This window comes from Oryzias latipes, chromosome 23 (assembly GCF_053564925.1).
Source record: "Oryzias latipes strain Hd-rR chromosome 23, Olatipes_Hd-rR_3.1".
NCBI classification, from domain to species: Eukaryota; Metazoa; Chordata; class Actinopteri; order Beloniformes; family Adrianichthyidae; genus Oryzias; species Oryzias latipes.
The window spans coordinates 9,860,218-9,878,318 of NC_136259.1; the positions used below are offsets into that span (position 1 = coordinate 9,860,218).

Below are 18,101 nucleotides of genomic sequence, written 5' to 3' on the forward strand. Positions count from 1 at the left end.
GACTCCTGCTATGTTATGTTAAAGAAAACAAGACGAGGCAGCTTCATGAGTCTAACAAGGTCTGACATCCATCCTTTGGTCCTAACCTCTCAAAGGAAATTAGGAAATGTGAGTAGCTCTGTTCAGAACAGAAAGCTTAAGGAAGTAGAGAATAATCCTCCCCATCTCCATTAGGAGAGTGTTGTGGAGGACCCATAGAAAAGTGGCGACTGAGAGAAAACAATGTCAAAAAATATTATAACTAAACCCAAACATGACTTTAAAACCAAAAACATAGACTTGACCTGACTTAAAAAGAAAAAAACCTGAGAAACATGGAAAAACCAAACAAGGATCTGGAACAAAAGAAGCCAAACCACAGTCCTGAATAAACCAGAGATCTAATTAAAACAACTGCTGCAGCAGAGAGGCTGTGGAGTTACAACCTAAAACACTCAGTGACAATAGCTGGATCAACCACAAGGTGAAAACTCAGATGCACAACAGGAACTAAACTCCTGTGAAACAGATGAGAAAACCTGGATCATTTAACTGCACTTTCCATCCTTTTGCTAACAAATGACCTATGGACAGCTGCTTCCTATTCAGACCCTAAAAGACGATGTTCATTCAGGAATCCCCTTCAAACACACCGATGTCCCTTTGAGAGAAATTCTAAAATCAAATGTCTGATTCCTAAGCATCCATTCCTGTTATGTTCTGCATGTATTTGGTTTTTGTTGGTGTTTCATCTTTTCTTTCTGTGCAGGCTGACTATGGCTCCTCCCAGCTGATCCTCACCTTCACCTGATCTCTGCGGAGGAGTGCACAGCTGACTTAGCTGATGTGGTTTGCTCCCTATTTTAGTTGACTGCTTTCTGTGTTCAGTGATGGTTAATTTTGTATTCCCACCTTGTGTTTGTCATATTAGTGGTTTTTAAGTAGAAATGAAAAAGCATTGTGAAGTATTGATTTTTCATTTTAATTTTGAGTCTTTTGATGCAGCTACATTTTGAAAATTAAGTAGCACTTCTGTTAATCCATTTTAATTGTCAAATCAGACATTTCTAAATGATTTTGCTACACATTTACCAGGGAATGTTTTGAAAATCAAATGTCAAATACCATTTTCATTATCATTTTAGTTAAGTGACAGAATAAGCAGTGTTGAAGTAGAAAATGAAGAGGCATTTTAGCGGACTGCTTTTTCATTTTAATTTTGAGTCAAAAAATGCAGCATCATTTTGAAAAATGAAAAAGCATTTCTGGTTTTGCCTTTTACTTTTAATTATGCTACAGAATCGCTTCCATATACTTTCTGCAGGAACTGAGTTATGGTCCAAATAAAAGAGACGAATGTTCTTTAAAATCTGTTTTATCGCAACAAAGACTGTTGGCTTGAAAACAACACAAAGAAATGATGGGTGGAGTAAGAGTTTTGTAAAATATAGACATCGAGGAGAGGGGGAAAAAAGCCTGCCCTCCATAATGCAGTCAGGTTTTAAACTAACTTCAATGGAGGACCACTAACACCATCTTCCTCCAATATCTGGTACTCAAAGTGTGCGGTTAGCCCTTTTAGATGAAGAGCCTCACTCAGAAGTTAAGGATGTTGGGCCAAAATATAACTTTCCTCAAAATAACTGAAAATGAAAAAAGTCTGAACTTTGGCTTGATGTGGTTAAATTGGCGCTTTGAAGCCCTCAGATGTGCTTCCTGCTGAGCCTAATAAATGACAGGCTGTGCTTGAAGAAAGAGAAGGGCTAAAACGGGGCGAGGAGCACACAATGACCCTTCATATTGATCAGGTTATTGATGGGGTCACATGTGGGCTCATTACTTCCATACAGCGGGGACACAGACGGGCATGTCACTTATGTGAATCAGAACCAACCGAGCCGCTCAACCTCCTCCTCTGCTGCAGACTATAAATAGCCTGACATTGTCCGGACAGCCTGGCTGGACAAGGTATGTACCCCCCCTCCCTCCCTCCCCAGCCCCTCCTTACTTAGCAAAGCTGCAAAAAAGCAAGAAAAAAAAACAAAAAAGTGTATTTATGTTAAATATGTTCCTGTTTAAGAAGCTGATGGGTGGGGGTGGGGGGGCTCCAGAGTGAAGCGGCAGAGTGAGGGTTCCTGAGGGACATTTGCCTCCTGAAAGGCCCCTGTTTGCAGGAGCTCCTGACAACAATGTGTGGCCCCCACTGCTCCTCCTGAGACCCCACACCACCACCACCCCCACCACATACACACACATGCACCTCAAAACTAACATTTGCATACCGCACACACCCTGTTTTCCTCCGTCATTATGAGAACCCAGATGATCTCCGGGACACCCCCCACCCCCACATACAGCCGGTGGCTGAAAACGAGCAGCCGGACCGAACCCGAGCAAATGAGAGCTTAACCCAGGGATCCGGCTGCGGTTCTGAATGGAACATGGGCTGCACTCAGAGCAGGAGCCGAACCTGCGCATTTATTATTTACCCGAGGCGCCTCGGAGTCGGTCTGCACCCTGCAGCTTCTCAACCTGCGCAGCTCCAAACCTGCGCAGCCCCAAACCTGCGCGCGTGCGCGGGCTCCAGCTACACAAGGGACGGACGGACTTCAGTCTCCCGATGATCATTTTGGAGCCACAGCTGCTTTAAAACCGCTCTGCAGTGAAAACACAAACGAACTTTTGACCCAGAAAAAGCGGGACTGTCTGTGGCGTCATGACGCCGCCGGCTGTCATCCTGCTCGCACGTGCGCTTTCACTAAATGACAATCGGCGGGGAGCCGATCCCGCTCCAAAGTTTAAAGGTCCAGACTGTGGCCTGCGGGGTTCTGGGGAAAGTTTCCCGCATGTGAGCGGAGTATCTCCCGTAGCTGGACTCTGGTGAGCGGCTCGGATGTTGGGGGGGTGTGGGGTTGGGGGGGATTCGCGGAGCGGCACTTACCTGCGGGCCCGACATTCCCCATCAACCCGCAAGTATTTATGAGGAGGAGAAGCAAACAGGCGTCCCGGGAAAAGCAGGCGCTCCTCATGCTGACAGGCGGAGAGAGGAGTCCGCGCGGCTTCTCTGACGGCTTCGCGTCTGCGTGTGCGTGAGTGTGTGAGGGGCAGACAAGGTGCGTGCGCATACATGTGTGCGTGTCTCTGTGGAAATGGGTGATAGGAGAGGAGGAGGAGGACCCTTCCGAGTGGACCAGCACCGTGGTGGGTGGGGTGGGGGGGGAGGCTGGGCCTTGGGGGGATGAGGGGGCCCGAAGGCCCTGATTGGCTTGCTTGAGCCGGGAGGCGAGAGAGAGGGAGCAGGAGGCTGTGGTCTTCAGGTTACCAGGAGCCATCATTCATTCACATTTGAAAGTGCCGGAAGAGGAAGCAGAAACTGGAAGGATTTCCTTTAAATCCATCTATTTAGTGCTGGTCAGCTGCTCAAAGGGTGGATTCTAACTCTGCTTTTTTGGTTTTGCTCAACAGCACTTCAGCCAGTGCTTTTTCTAGAAGAGGGAAAAGGTGACGCATCAGAACCCCAACAAACATTAAGCTTAGCTTGACATTGGACGCAGAAAATTCTGCAACTTCAGTTCCTAACACCCACAAAACAGGAAGGTTAACTGTCATCATCATTGTTGTTCTGGAAATGAATGAAGTTTTCAAAGAGATATTCCCCAAGGGAAGCAAGGTCAGATTAGAAGCAACCAAACTACACTTGTAGCGTAAAAAGCAGTAAAATATTGTTGTGTTGGAAAACTGCTGTCATTTGATCAAGAAGAAATAAAACAGAAAAGTAGAAGGGTAAAGGGATACTAGCACCTGCTATGCAGTGAAGAAACACGTTCTTTCAGATAAATGTGCAGTTTTACTTGTGTAATGTTGAAATCTATTAATTTGTTACTCATTTGTTTTTTGCAACAAATTGTAGTATTTGAAAATTATATTTTAGTTTCATGAACATGATTGCTTTCATGAATCTATGGACCTACACTGGCTTACTGAGAAAGCCTTTTTTGACCATGTCCTTGGCAATGGAAGGCCTTAGCAAACATTTGCCCAGGGCACAGAGTGGCGTTGATCCAGTCCCCGTACTTTGTAGCTTTGACCTCTAAGGACCGCCAAGGCGTGCTTCAGGTGTACCAACTAACGGATGGAACCTGGAGGGAAAGCTTCATGAGTGTCTGATGCTAGATGTCGAGGCTCAGTACTCACTTTTGGTTTGGTTTTCCAAACTTTTAACTCAACACAACACATTCTTTGTACAATTAATGAGGTTTCCCTGAATGGACTAATTACATTGAATAATTAAGCCCAAGTTACCTTAAATGTATTTTTCATTCTATGGTCAGCTGTCCAAACTTTAGCACTCACACATACCGTACCATCACATTAGGTTTTAGACCTTACATGGATGGCATATTGCTGTTTGTGACATCACAGATGGGTTGTTTTGCCAAATTTCTCAAAAGATCTTTTTCACATTTCCCACTGGGCTCATGCCAAATAACTGCACCCACAAAGTAATCTCACTCAGACCTGAGATGGGGGCTTTGTGAGGACTGGACCCCCGGAAATGCATGCAGACTCAGTGGGGAGACTACAATAGCGGGCTAATCCAGCGAAGGGTCACCAAGCTAAGAAAACAGTCTGTACAAAAGATACGTCTGCTATTCCCTCCTAAGTCCTTTTAAATGAGCAAATATTGAAGTGACAATGACAGAACACAAAGTGCTGCTGCCTCAAAAACCAAACTCATTATGAAAGTCAGTCAACCACGAAACAATCCTTTTCCTGACTGAAAGATCAGCTGAATCGCAAAATAGGACATTTTAATAATATTTTTTTAAAGTTTGAACCTTGCAGGAGTTTTTTTGTATTTTTTATATTGTGGCTTTTGTCAAAATTCCTAAATTTTGCACATATAGGTTATGAAACTGACTATGAATTATCGATTTAGATATTAGAAAACGCATAGATAATTAATACCAAATTCTTGTTGCTATTTTATTAGAGTGGATGAATTTGAAACAAAGATAAGAAATGTGTTTATAGTAAGAATACTGAATCTTTAAACAGTTAAACTTTAATTATTTTAAAAGATAATGATTCAAATGGGAGGAATTGAAAGGATATTTGAGCAGATGTTTACTCACAAAGAAAACAAACACTGCCATCTGCTGGAAAATCTTGGTCAAAGCATTTATTTTCTTTTTAGATGATGCCTTCATGAACAGAAAGTTTATTCACAATCCACCAAAGGTCCGTCTCCTTAGGCTTTTTTTGGGGTAATTTTGTGGTTTACAAAGTCAAAAGCAGATAAAAAAAATACCCAGGATATTTTGCGTTAAAAAAAAAACTATTTCTTCATTTTCCAGCATTTCTACATCTGTTTTTACGTTTTTGCAGTAAAATGCAGCATGTGCTCCGTTTTATTATGTAATAAACATGAACACAACACTTTCATTGGGCTCCGTCCAAACGTGTTTCAAGAAGGTAGTGTGTCTTTTCTGTTCTTGTTTGACTTCGTGCTGCAGATGTCAGACTTTACGTAGAGCACGTGAACGCAGCACACTCTCCTGTGACTGTCATGGCGTCCTCCATGAAGGGGGTTTGGTGGTAGTGACGTTAGCCACTGTTAGGGCCCCGTTTTCCCGGCGAGCAGAGTCGCGTACCACGTGCCACAAAGGTTTGAAGAGACGTCCGGTTGCCATGGGAGCCGTTCACGCAAAAGTAAGCCTGCAGCTCCTGATGAGCCCGTCCCGCCTTGACCTCCCCCGCCCCACACAGACACAATAGCACAGACTGGAGTGGGACGTCAGTGAACCCACGGTAGCTGATAATAATCCACTTCTGCACTGAAGCCGCACGCGCTGCTCTTGAGGGTGGCGCCTTTTTAGGAGCCAAGAAGTCATCACTGTTATTGTGTTTCAAGTAAATAAACCAAACTGTACCTCATTCACCGAACAGTTCTAAAGAACTCCGACATGTTTGTGACATCATGTCCGACTCACGCAGAGCTCCTTGTGGATCTAGTTCATTTACAGTGACTGTCATCTGAGAAGACCTGGATCTAGGGAACCCGCAGGCTGGGAGTCCCCCCTCACTTTCCCTTCCCTTACTCACCTCACCTTCCCTAACTCACCCACAGCTGGTCACCTATGGAACTCCACCTGTTTCTGTTTAGTTGGGACATAGCCATATTCTATCTGAAGGTGTGTCTGTGTTGCAGAGTATGGATCCCCTCCCGATGCACGGCAAGGATCTTGGAGTCAACCCTGATGACCTGATGGAGCATCCAGAACCGGAACCAGATGCCAAGCAGGAGATCTTAGAAAATAAAGATGTGAGTACTGAATGACCTGTAAGATGATTTTTACTCCACAATTCTAAAAGTAGGATGCTGCTCATCATGAACCCCGTCAGTTTTGATGTGAACAGCCTGTAGACTTGTATGAGCTGCTCTCCCAGACCTCAGATTATTATATATTTACCCTACTTAAATGAGATTAATTTGATTGAAACCACTCACAATAAGTTCGGGATATATCTGCAGTGAAAACCAAACAAACCTTCGACCCAGAAAAAGCAGGAGTGTGGCTTCATGACGCCGCCGGCTGTCATCCTGCTCGCATGTGCTTTTTCACTAAATAACAATCAGTGGGGAGCCGATCCCAGGGGGGGGGGGGGTCCTCTACCTGCGGCCCCGACATTCCCCATCAACCCGCAAAAAACTCAGGGGAGGTACCGGTAATTGTATTGGAGTGATAGAAAAACCTAATATAGTGTTTTCCTCATGATGACCTCACTGTGTTTAGTGTGTCTGACATATTGGGGCCAAACCCAAAACATTCTAGAAAAACCTTTTCAGTGTTTCATCAATGTCAACATTCTGATTTTGTCAGTTACGCCGCTGAACAGACGAGCAGCTCCACCTGTCCATAGCGCCTTCTGGTTGGTAGTGGACAGTCAGAACCTGTTGAGTCTGAGGGTGTATTCAGAATGGACACATTTGGTCCCCTGGAAGTGAACCAGAGTTTGTTTCCCCCGATAATTTTCAGTCTGAATACACCCAAGGAGACCCTGGTCCGGGGCCAGGAACCGCTCTCGGACCCATCTTTTGAGGTGGTCTCAGTCCGTTTCAAATCGGACTGAGCTTCAGTTTGCGCTGAGATTCCTCAGTCTGAATACAATCCGTTTTGGGAGCAGAACAACTGGACCAAAACGTGCAACGTAGTCGGTGGTCACGTGATCTAAACACAGTCAGAATGAAGCATCAGATGAGCCGCGGACATATTTAAATTCAATTATTGTCGTGTTTTAGCCAGACAGACCTTTCCTCTTCAGTGAGAATAGCGAAATTAATATCATCATTACTTAACAGGGGCTGCAAGCCAGTTACTTCTGTGCCGGTCCCAAGCCCGGATAAATAGAGAGGGTTGCGTCAGGAAGGGCATCCGGCGTAAAAATTGCCAAAATAACCATGCGAATCATCCACAACACTTTAGACATACCGGATCGGTCGAGGCCCGGGTCAACAACGACCGCCACCGATGCTGTTAACCTACAGGGTGTCGGTGGAAATTTGACTACTGTTGGTCGAAGAAAGAGGGGAGGCAGAAGGGTCCGTGATGGATGTCTTAACAGAGGACATGAAGTTGGCTAATGTTAGGGTAGAAGATGTCCATGACAGAGTGAGGTGGAAAACGATGATTCGCTGTGGCGACCCCTGATGGGAAAAGCCGAAAGAAAAAGAAGAAGACTTAACAGAAAATTGACTGACTTGGTTTTTAAATATGGCAGATAACGTTTATATCTTGTGGGACACACAAAAAAGTGACGTCTCCAGTACCGATAACAGAACCGTTGAGGTCAGATCTTAACGATACTGCGGTCTTGAAGAATGTTGCCCCGGGGCTCGTTCAATAATCACCAATCAGCACAAAATGGATTTGGTTATTGTAGATGGTCCAGACGGCATACGTTCTTACCTCAGAAACCTCATAGAACCATCATCACTCCCCAGTTCCACCTGAACACCCCCAACTTTCTGTTCATGGATGATAATGCTTCCCCACATGGTCACAGCTAGACTTCAGTAAGTGGGAGCGGCCTCATGTGGTATGGCCAGCAATGACCTCTTACCTGAACCCCATAGAGCAGGTCTGTGACCAGCTGAAGCAGACACTGGATGATCAGACCCCCAAGTGACCCCCCAAGAACCTCATGTAGCACTTGTGGAAGAGTGGAACGCCTCAGAACAACATCATAAGGTTAGTGAGGAGCAGGAGACGTCTAGGTCAAGCTGTCATTGCCGCAAATGGTGGAAATACACGGTCATTGACACGGTCAATGTTTGTTGTTTGGGTCTATCTTTTATTATTGTCTTCATTTAGGGGTAACAAATATCAAACTAATGAAAATAGTGTTTCTTCTCATTCATTATTATTGACATCAAAGGTAACTTTTTCTAAAATTCAGACCAAATAGAAGAAGCACTCACAGAAATAACAATATCCTGACCTTATTGTGAGTAGTATAGATGCTGCTTTGATGCTGTTACGAATATTTGGAAAAAACATTCTGAATATTTGTTTGGGCTAGGTGGTCGTCCAGCATGTCAACATCCAGGGTTTGGGGAGAACCAAAGAAGATTTGCTCGGTTATGAGATCTCTGACGTCTTTAATGCCAAAAATCTCATTGACGTATGTACTTCTTTATGTACCTGTTCAGTTTTGTGGCACGCTAACACCAAACGTCTCCATGTTACTTTTTTTTTTAAACTTTTGAGTTCGGTTGCAGGTCATGAAAAAAGCTCACATTGCAAGACAGAGGCTTCTCCGACTGGGAATCTTCAAAGAGGTGGAGGTCCTCATTGATACATCTGAGGGTAACTGAACCCCCTCTTGTTAGAGCCTAGAAAACAGTGAGTTATGTGATCACAAAGCCTGATCTGAGACTTCTTCTCCTCAGGTGCGGACGCTTTACCCAATGGTTTAGATGTGACTTTTGAGGTGAACGAAATCAAGCGTCTGACAGGAAGTTACAACACAATGGTTGGGAACAACGAAGGAAGCATGGTGGGAAAATGGCTTTTCCAGGAGTTACAACCATGATGCTAACTTCAGTCACAGAAAAGCGGAATGAGCTGTGAGTCTCTGTCCTCCAGGTTCTGGGTCTGAAGCTGCCAAACATGATTGGCCGGGCGGAGAAGCTCACTTTCCAGTTCTCCTACGGTACAAAAGAGACATCCTACGGCCTGTCCTTCTTCAAGCCCCAGCCAGGATACTTTGAACGCAAGTATGAGCATCGTGCTGAAACCCAGCGTCAGAGTTCCAAATATCTCGATCGCTTTGCGTAACTTACAGACACGTTCCAGTTGACAGGAAGAAAATATTTAACCACCAACTGTTTCAGAGACTGGCTCCTTATTCCAAAAAGCGTAGATTCTGAGAAAAGTGTAAACTCTTGCATTTCGTCATCCTGCTCCCCCTCAGATGGATTTTTTATTCAACATTTTTATGACGAGCTGCAGTACCTGTCTTCACTGTTCTCTGTTTCAGCCTCACTCTCAATATGTACAAAGTCACTGGTCAGTTTCCATGGAGCTCCTTAAAGGAGACTGACCGCGGCGTGTCGGCGGAATTCAATGTAAGCAGTCTCTGCCATTCTCTGTCACCTCCTGCACCTGCGCTTACAAATGTGCAACTTCGATAACGAGTACCATCCATTCATCCACCCACCCATCCGTCTGTCTGTTCACCCATTCATCCACCCATCTTGTTCATTTGAACAACAATTCAATACATTGTGAAGTTTTCCAGATTCCTTGGATTTCTTCAAGATGATCAAGTGTAAATTAAATATTCTAGAACATTCTAAAACACTGTATGGTCACATTTCTTTGCTAAATTCAAAGTGTTTCCACAGATTGGACTGGAATGATGGACTGATCAGTTTTTGTTGTCGTCACATGTGTGTTGCCCGATTTGATGCACTTGGTTGTTTTTACCTTATAGTCAAATCAACCTACTGTACCTCAATCCAAACAGTTTTTTCCAATATCGATTATCAATCAGTTTATTTCATTTTGACACGGTTTTAAAATGGTATAAGTCGATTAACAACTTAACCCAGACAGATCGATCTGGTTGTATCGTAGGAATAGAAATTGAGTCATCGATTAACTCGGTGAAGTGTTACACCTCGAGGTCAAAAGTGAGACTTTTTAGATTCAATTGATAGAAATATTCTTTGAAAAAAACACTGAAGCTTTTCATCTCCCTGTAGTTTCCTGTGGGGCCAACCGGCCACATGCTGAAGTGGGAGGGTGTGTGGAGGGAACTGGGCTGCCTGGCTCGCAGCGCCTCCTTTGCTGTGCGCGAGGAGAGCGGGCACTCGCTGAAGTCTGCCCTCTCGGTATGCATCCACATCCTTACGCCTGGTTTGTCTTTGCTCATTAGAATGTCTATTCTGTCCATCGCACCTATTCAGAACGATGCCTTCATTTGCAGCACACAATGTCAATCGACTCAAGAAATTCTGCCATCTTCCCGAGCAGTGGGGCCTTACTTCGCATCAACCAGGTCAGTATGCAGCCTCACAGCTTTAGAAGAGGCCCTAAGCCTTAGTGCCACCGTCTTTAAGCAGGAGTCAGTTACCCTGAGACATCTATAGCAGCAACACCTCACCTGTATCACTTCAATTTCATTGTTTCTGTCTTTGTTTTGAGGTTTTATTGACTTTTAGCTTTGTTTTCATATTCTAGATGTCCACGGCTTTAGTTGTTCTGTTATCAAATAGATTCTGGTGGATCTGAAAAAGCAAAAAAAAAAAGTGTTTTTCATTTTAAAAAGTGCCTGAAAGTGGGCGAGCGCTCCATAAAAGCATAAAAAATAAGCTGATGAAGCCAAGCATGTTCAGAAGCTTTGCTGCAGCATGTTAGCATGATCGGTGTCATCAGTTTCAAGACAAAAGAGGTTGTTTTTTTATGTTTAATAAGGTGTGAAGCTGTCTTTGTGTTCTTGTTGACTGGTATGTGTCGGATTTCTGTGCAGGAGCTGGCTGGCTTCACAGGAGGAGACGCCAGCTTCTTCAAAGAGGATTTTGAGTTGCAGCTGAACAGGCGGCTTTTCTGGGATTCCGTAAGGGTCTTTGCGTTATTCCAGAAATGTTTTTCTTGTCTTTAAACAGTCATGTTCTCATGTCTGTTTTCTTGGGCTAAACTAACAGTAGAGGGCAGCAAAGTTTGACTGATCAGTAAAGACTAAACCATTCTTGTGCAGCCTCCCTAAAGCATCTACCGTATTTTCCGGACTATAAGTTGCCCTTTTTTTCATAGTTTGGCAAGGGGTGCGACTTATACTCCGCAGCGACTTATATTAGAAATAAATTGAAATAAATACATTGTTAACCCTCCTGTTATGTTCATTTGTGAGGAACAGAGATGATGTTCCTGGGTCAATTTGATGGATGAGGTATGTTAAGTGTTAAGAGTATGTTAAGTGACTCAGAGAATCAGCAAACCTTTTTTTTACAGTAAGATCTTGAAGGCTAACAGCATAATATTCTATTTTCCAACGATTTCATAGATTCAGAAATGCAATAAAAATGACAACTGTTTCTACAAATACAGGATGAAAACAGAGTATTAGTTGGCCAATGATGCTTCATGAAAGGAATAAATAAATATGAGAAAGAATTACTGTGAAATTATGAGATAAACAGTCTGCTATGATTGTGTCATATGAGGTTGTGCAAGTTATTAGTTCTTAGTCTCAGATTTTGTCAATTTCCTGTCAAAATGCGACTTATAGTCCAGTGCGACTTATCTGTGTTTTTTTCTACTTTATAATGCATTTTTGGGCTGGTACGACTTATACTCCGGAGCGACTAGTCCGGAAAATACGGTACTTTTAGGCAGATGAACTATGTTTGTCCCCTCAGGTCTTGTCTGCCTCTCTGTGGGGTGGAATGCTGTTTCCCATTGAAGGAAAACCTTCCTGCATCGCTGACAGGTCTGTCTCACGTTTCTTTTTAGATGTTGAATGCAAAAAGTCTGAAGCTAGTTCCTCAGATTTGAACTCGTTTGGATCTGGTTGTTGTCCTATGCCACGTGTTGTCCCACTGACAGAAGTTTCTCAGTAATTGAGGGTTTTTCTGCTCAGGTTCTACCTTGGAGGCCCCACAAGTGTGCGAGGCTTTGGGATGTACAGCATTGGGCCTCAGAGTGAAGGTAAACACGGAAACTCAGAAACATTTGTTTTCGTGAAGCTAAATTTAGTTGCTGTTCAAAGTTGATATGAAGCAGAATCTTGAGAGTATGACGTTTGAAAGATTCCTCTGGAATCCCAAGCAATTTGCACCAATTAGAAACCCTAAAAGGCAGGGCATGCTGGGAGTTTTTGTTTTCCCAGCTTTATCCCTACTTTGTCCTAGGAAGATTTTCTCTGCTTCTTCCTTCAGCTCCTGTTCTTTGGGGTTCTTAGAAGTTAGGTTTTGTGGTTTCATGCCTACAGTAGAGCCACCATCACGGGACAGAGGGTCATTTGAAGCCCACACAAAGGGCGAGGCGGTCTTAACACCTTTAGATGTCTCATCTGTGAAGACAATTGATCTGCAGAACAGCAACCACCTCTTCAAGATGTCAAACGTCGTTTTTCTTACCTGTTTCCTGTAACTTCCAGGTGACTATTTGGGTGGGGAGGCATACTGGGCTGGCGGCCTGCACCTCTATACTCCACTTCCCTTCAGGCCAGGGAGAGGAGGCTTCGGAGATCTTTTCAGAACACACTTCTTTCTGAATGCCGGTAACCTATGCAACCTGAACTATGGTGAGTTGACTCAATAAACAGCAAAGATGTAGATTCATCATCTGATTGTAAACTTTTTCTTATCTTGAAAAATACACCACAAAAATAATGTTTTCTTAAAAGTATGAATTGTTTTACTTTTAAGAGTGGAACTTGCAGTTTAGAAATTGCTTTTATCCATATTTGCTTTGCTTGCCCAAACATCTTCATCTAAAATAGTAATAATAACAATAGAGTATATAAGCTGAAGAGAAAATCCATTCATCCATCCATCCATCCATCTTCTGCTCATCCGGGACGGGGTCACTGGGCAGCAGTCTAAGCAAAGATGCCCAGATTCCCAGACTTCCCTCTTCCCGGGTACTTCCTCCAGCTCCTCTTGGGGGACCTCGAAGTGTTTCCAGGCTAGCCGAGAGACATAGTCTCTCCAGCTTGTCCTGGGTCCTCCGCCAATTGGGACACGCCCGGAACACCTCTTGAGGGAGGCATCCAGACCAGATGGCCGAGCCACCTGAGCTGGCTCCTATGGATGTGGAGCTGTTTTGTTTTTGAGCAGAAAAATAAGTTGACATGTTTGTGCATTGATTCCTCTTTAGTCCATTTTTTGGTTCTTACTAAAAAAAAAAAAAAAAAAAAGGCATCAGAAATATATTTCGAGTTTTGTTCTTCTTTCAGGAAAATGAGAACGCAAAGGCTGCAGCAGTAACTCTGCTAAATGATGACATTTATGAAATCTGTCTCAGTATCATATCAAGGCTCTTTCCTGCTGATAACCTTTCTGTCTTTTTTTAATTTTTTATTTTAGTTTTACTCGTACGTTTTACTGTGTTATATCACATCATTTTATCGTTTTATTTGTTTCACCTATTTATGATATTTTATCACATACATATTTTTTTCATCTAGAATTTTTACTCTTATATTTCACAACATTTGAACATATTTGTTTAAAGTCTTTAAGCCAAGTTAGACTGTTTAGGAGTGTTTTTCTCCCCCTTAGCTGGGGTGTTTGTGTCTATGCTGACACCCCGGCCAACAGGAGGACAGGGCAGACGGCGCCTTCTGGGTTCTCTGTTCTTTAGCTTTGTTCTTTAGTCATTTCTCTTTTACCTGTGTTTGTTTTTGTGTATTTTATTGTGCGGGGCTTATTTAATTATTTTATTGCATGAATAGGGATTGGTGTTTTCTGCAATCTTGTTTGTTTGTATGTACCGCACCTTGAGCGTTTTTTGTTTTTTTTTTGTTATTTTTTTTACATGAAAGGTGCCATATAAAAAAAAAATGGATATTGAATCTGAATTTGTCTGGGTCAAAGTATTCAAGTTGGTATTTGTCTGTGCAGGTGAGGGTCCTCGAGCACACCTTCAAAAGTTAGCAGAGTGTATTCGCTGGTCATATGGAGCAGGCATTGTGCTGCGCCTCGGAAACATCGCCAGACTGGAACTCAACTACTGCATCCCCATGGGGGTTCAGAGTGGAGATCGGTAGGACACAGCACAGTGCCATGTAGTACCACGTAGTTTGTTTGTTTTTTTACACTGTTATCATGAGAAAGTTCGTAACTGGCTGCACGGTGATACAGTGGTTAGCGCGCTCACCTCACACTGAGAAGACCCTTGGGACCTTTTTCTGTGGAGTTTGCATGTTCTTTCTGTGCATGCGAGGGTTTTCTCTGGGCACTCCGGCTTTCTCAAGCAGTCCAAAAGCATGCTACGTAGACTAATTGAAAGTGTCCCTAGTTGAGTGTGGGAGTTATTGTGTGGTCCTGCCACATCTAGGGACACTTTAGAGCATTGGTGACCAAATCCAGGATTCACAGATAAGGCAGGGTTTCTGGAGAGCCAGAAACCCTGCCTTATCTGCTGCTGATTACCTGGATCAGGTGTGTTTAGCCAATAAGCCTTGGCACCCCGTTCCCCTTAACTGCAGATGGTCTGGGACTCTGTTAGACCATGTATTTCTGTGCCCTTTCAGGCCTTTGGTTAAAAAAGGAGAACCACTCCATCCTTTTTCTCTGTGTTCACGATAAAGATCTGAAAGGTTCTGTGAAACCCCGTTAGTTTTACCTTTCAAAAGGAAAAATCGTAAATGAAAAAACATTTTCTTTACATTCTGTGGGCAGCTAACAACTTCAGAAACCTCAGAATGAAGTTTGAAAGTAAACTAGACTGTCAAAGTTGATCTGTTTGGGCTTCAAATAAACTACAGGAACTCCATTATTTTTCTCTCCTTTTATCTTGGGAATTTGACCTTGACTTTTTCTTTTACTCTAAGATATCATTACAACATGAGCACCAATAGAAACATCATCAGAAGCATAAAGCTCAGTGGTCCTCTTTCCTGTGTTTCCTCTTTGCAGGATATGTGACGGTGTCCAGTTTGGAGCAGGAATTCGTTTTCTGTGATCTCCTCACATCCCTGACCTCACTGTTCACTCTCAAGTCAAAGCAAAAAAGGGAGAACTCTGTCACCGTTGTTCACTCTGAACCTGTTGTAGAATCTAAAAGAAAAGCATGGGCCTGGGTGGCAGTAAAATGAGCTGATGTCCCTATGTCTTTTATTTTCTCCATTTAGGCTTTGAGAAAACAAACCTCCAGGGTCACAGTAATAGATCTAACCTGAGAGAGGAGCCATAAACTCCCTCTTTGTGTCCGCTCTGGCCTTTCTTTGTTGTGATTAGTGTTGGCACTTTGTTCCCTGTAGCAGCACCAAGGTATTTATTATACTGGAAGATATGGTTGTTCCCCTGTTGGTCTACCTGAAGTTGAAAATTTTTGTGGCCTTGACCAATCACGTTGCACGTAAAGAATTTAGTTTTTGAAGTGTGAATAACTGACTCCTGTGCCAGAAGGGGGAGATAACAAACCAGCACTTTTCCACCCAAACTACACAAAGGTTGAAGAAGATGCTGTCTCAGGCAAACCCTGAACACCTTCCACCACCAGTCTTCTTACTGTATCTCCTCTGTTGGTGTTGTCAAAAAGATTTTCATTAATAAATTCCAGCTGCCCCCTCTGTCTTTTTGTGTCCTTTTTTTGTGTTTTGAACATGCATCTACTTACAGGGTAAAATCTGTTAATGTGAGGTATCACATGCTCAATGGCTGGTCTCTCCTAGATCTGGTTTCCATGGCGGTAAGCAGGGACACAGCTGCTTACAGTTCTCCACATTTTATGTTTAATTTAGTGTGTTTATAGATTTTGTTTTGCACAGCTTTTGGTTCACAGTTTACGTATAGCTGCCACAATCTTCTGAGTCTAGGATTTCGCTTTGGGACAATAATATCAATCACATTGATGTTTGATGTGAAACCTCCCACGATATACCTGAGAAAATGGCCAGGATTCCAGTGTCTCCATGGATGGTTCGTCCCAATAACAAGCCCAAGAGGAAAAGAAAACACAGGAAGAAAAAAACTAGGCTGTACTGGAACAACTTTAAAGAAACCCTTACTCCCCAGCCTTTTTCTTTCTAATGCCAGGTCTGTAACATAAATTAACTGAGGTTACAGATCACAGCTGATACGGTCATAACAGAAACATGGCTTAAGAAGTCTTTGTCAGACTCAGCAGTTGATTGGCAGGACATTCAGTCTACTGCCACAACTGGAACATTGACTCTGGTGAGAGCAGAGGAGTGTTGTGCATCTACATAAAACTGTAGTGATTGTGGACAAACGTTCCCCCTCCATCTAACCCTGTCTTCTGCATCCTCTTCTACAACACCAACTACCTTCTTGTTGTCCTTCACTCCATCCAGAAATCTCCTCTTTGGTCTTCCTCTACACCTTTGGCAGCTCTAGACTCAGCATCCTTCTCCCAATAGATTCACTGTCTCTCCTCTGAACATGTCCCAACCATCCCAGTCTGACCTCTGTGACTTTTATCTCCAAAACCTCTATCATGTGCAGTCCCTCTGATGTCCTCATCCCTGATCCTATCCATCCTGGTCACTCCCAAGGAGAACCTCAGCATCTTCATCTCTGCAACCTCCAGCTCTGCTTCCTGTCTTTTCCTGAGTGTCTCTAGGCCCAACAACCTGACCACTTTTTTTCTACACCTTTCCTTTCATTTCAGCTGAAACTCTTCTATCACACCTGACACTTTTCTCCACCCATTCCAACCTGCCTGCACTCACTTCTTCACCACACTTTCCTTTCTCCTGGACTGTTGACCCTAATGCACTTCTTCATCTCTTCTCCCTGTAAACTTACACTGCCACTTGGGTTCCTCTCACTCACACACATGTACTTCATCTTGCTGCGTCTAACCTTCATTGTTCTCCTTTCCAGGGCAAACCTCCACCTCTCGAACTTATCTTCCACCTGTTCCCAGCTCTCACTACAAATCACACAATTGTCTACAAACATCATAGTCTATGGTGATTCCTGTCTAACCTCATCTGTCAGCCTGCCCATTACCATTGCAAATAGGAAGGGGTTCACAGCTGATTCATGATGTAATCCCACCTCCACCTTGAACTCCCCTGTCAACCCTACAGCCCACCTCCCCACTGTTTTAGAGCCATCTTACATGTGCTGCAACGCTCTAACATACCTCTATGTCACTCCAGACTTCATCATACAATACCACAGTTCCTCTCTGGACACTCTGTCATAAGCTCTCTACAAATCTACAAAGACACTGTAGATTTGACCTCTGACCTTCTTTGTACTTCTCTATCAAACATCCTCAAAGCAAAGATTGCATCTGTAGTGCTCTTTCTTGGCATGAAACCATCCTGCTGCTCAAAAATGTTTACTTATGCTCTTAGTCTAGCTTCAACTACTCTTTCCCATAACTTCATTCTTTGGCTTATCAGCTTTATTCCTCTTTAGTTCCCATAACTCTGCACATCTCCCTTATTCTTAAAAATTTCTCCGTTCCTCAGACATTTTCTCACCACCTAAGAACCTGTTGAACAACCCAGTCAGAAACCCCACTGTCATCTCTCCTAGACACTTCCATACCTCCACAGGTATATAATCAGCACCATGTGCCTTTCCACTCTTCATCCTCTTCAATGACCCCCTCACTTCACCCCTACTAATTTTTGTTATTTCCTGCTCCACAACAGTCACCTCTCCTATTCTTTCTTTTCTCTCATGTTCTTCATTCATCAACTCTTCAAAGTATTCTTTCCATCTTTCCATTAAACTACTGACACCTGCCAATACATTACCATCCTTTTCCCTAATCACCCTAACCTGTCCATGTCCTTCCCATTTCAGTCTCTCTGCCTTGGTAACCTGTAAAGGTCAGTCTCTCCCTCTTTACCACCCAACCTAGTATACAAGTAATTATGAGCCCCTTGGTTGGCCTTTGACCCCT

At 43.4% G+C, this 18,101-nt stretch overlaps 2 protein-coding genes across 7 annotated transcripts in view; one reads left to right on the forward strand and one right to left on the reverse strand.

Annotated features, from left to right (window-relative positions):
• scube1 (signal peptide, CUB domain, EGF-like 1) overlaps positions 1–3,180 on the reverse strand; it is a 102,951-nt gene extending 99,771 nt beyond the window's left edge. For 2 of the 6 annotated variants that reach the window (XM_023952624.2, XM_023952622.2), the window contains exon 1: positions 2,921–3,180. In XM_023952624.2, coding sequence (XP_023808392.1) covers positions 2,921–3,104 — 184 coding nt within the window. In that variant the 5' untranslated portion in view covers positions 3,105–3,180. Of the gene's footprint in view, positions 1–2,468 lie in introns of all 6 variants that reach the window. The other 4 variants (XM_023952625.2, XM_023952623.2, XM_078941631.1 and 1 more) reach the window with 3 other exon arrangements.
• A 2,022-nt stretch (positions 3,181–5,202) lies between these two features.
• samm50l (sorting and assembly machinery component 50 homolog, like) lies at positions 5,203–15,790 on the forward strand. The gene is made up of 15 exons (XM_004082957.5): positions 5,203–5,691; positions 6,191–6,304; positions 8,563–8,664; positions 8,762–8,849; positions 8,933–9,039; positions 9,129–9,259; positions 9,523–9,610; positions 10,250–10,378; positions 10,474–10,545; positions 11,017–11,103; positions 11,906–11,976; positions 12,127–12,194; positions 12,646–12,792; positions 14,114–14,255; positions 15,131–15,790. The coding sequence occupies exons 1-15, from the start codon at positions 5,407–5,409 to the stop codon at positions 15,174–15,176; spliced, it is 1,677 nt and encodes a 558-aa protein (XP_004083005.2). The 5' UTR covers positions 5,203–5,406; the 3' UTR covers positions 15,177–15,790.
• Positions 15,791–18,101: the final 2,311 nt, after the last annotated feature.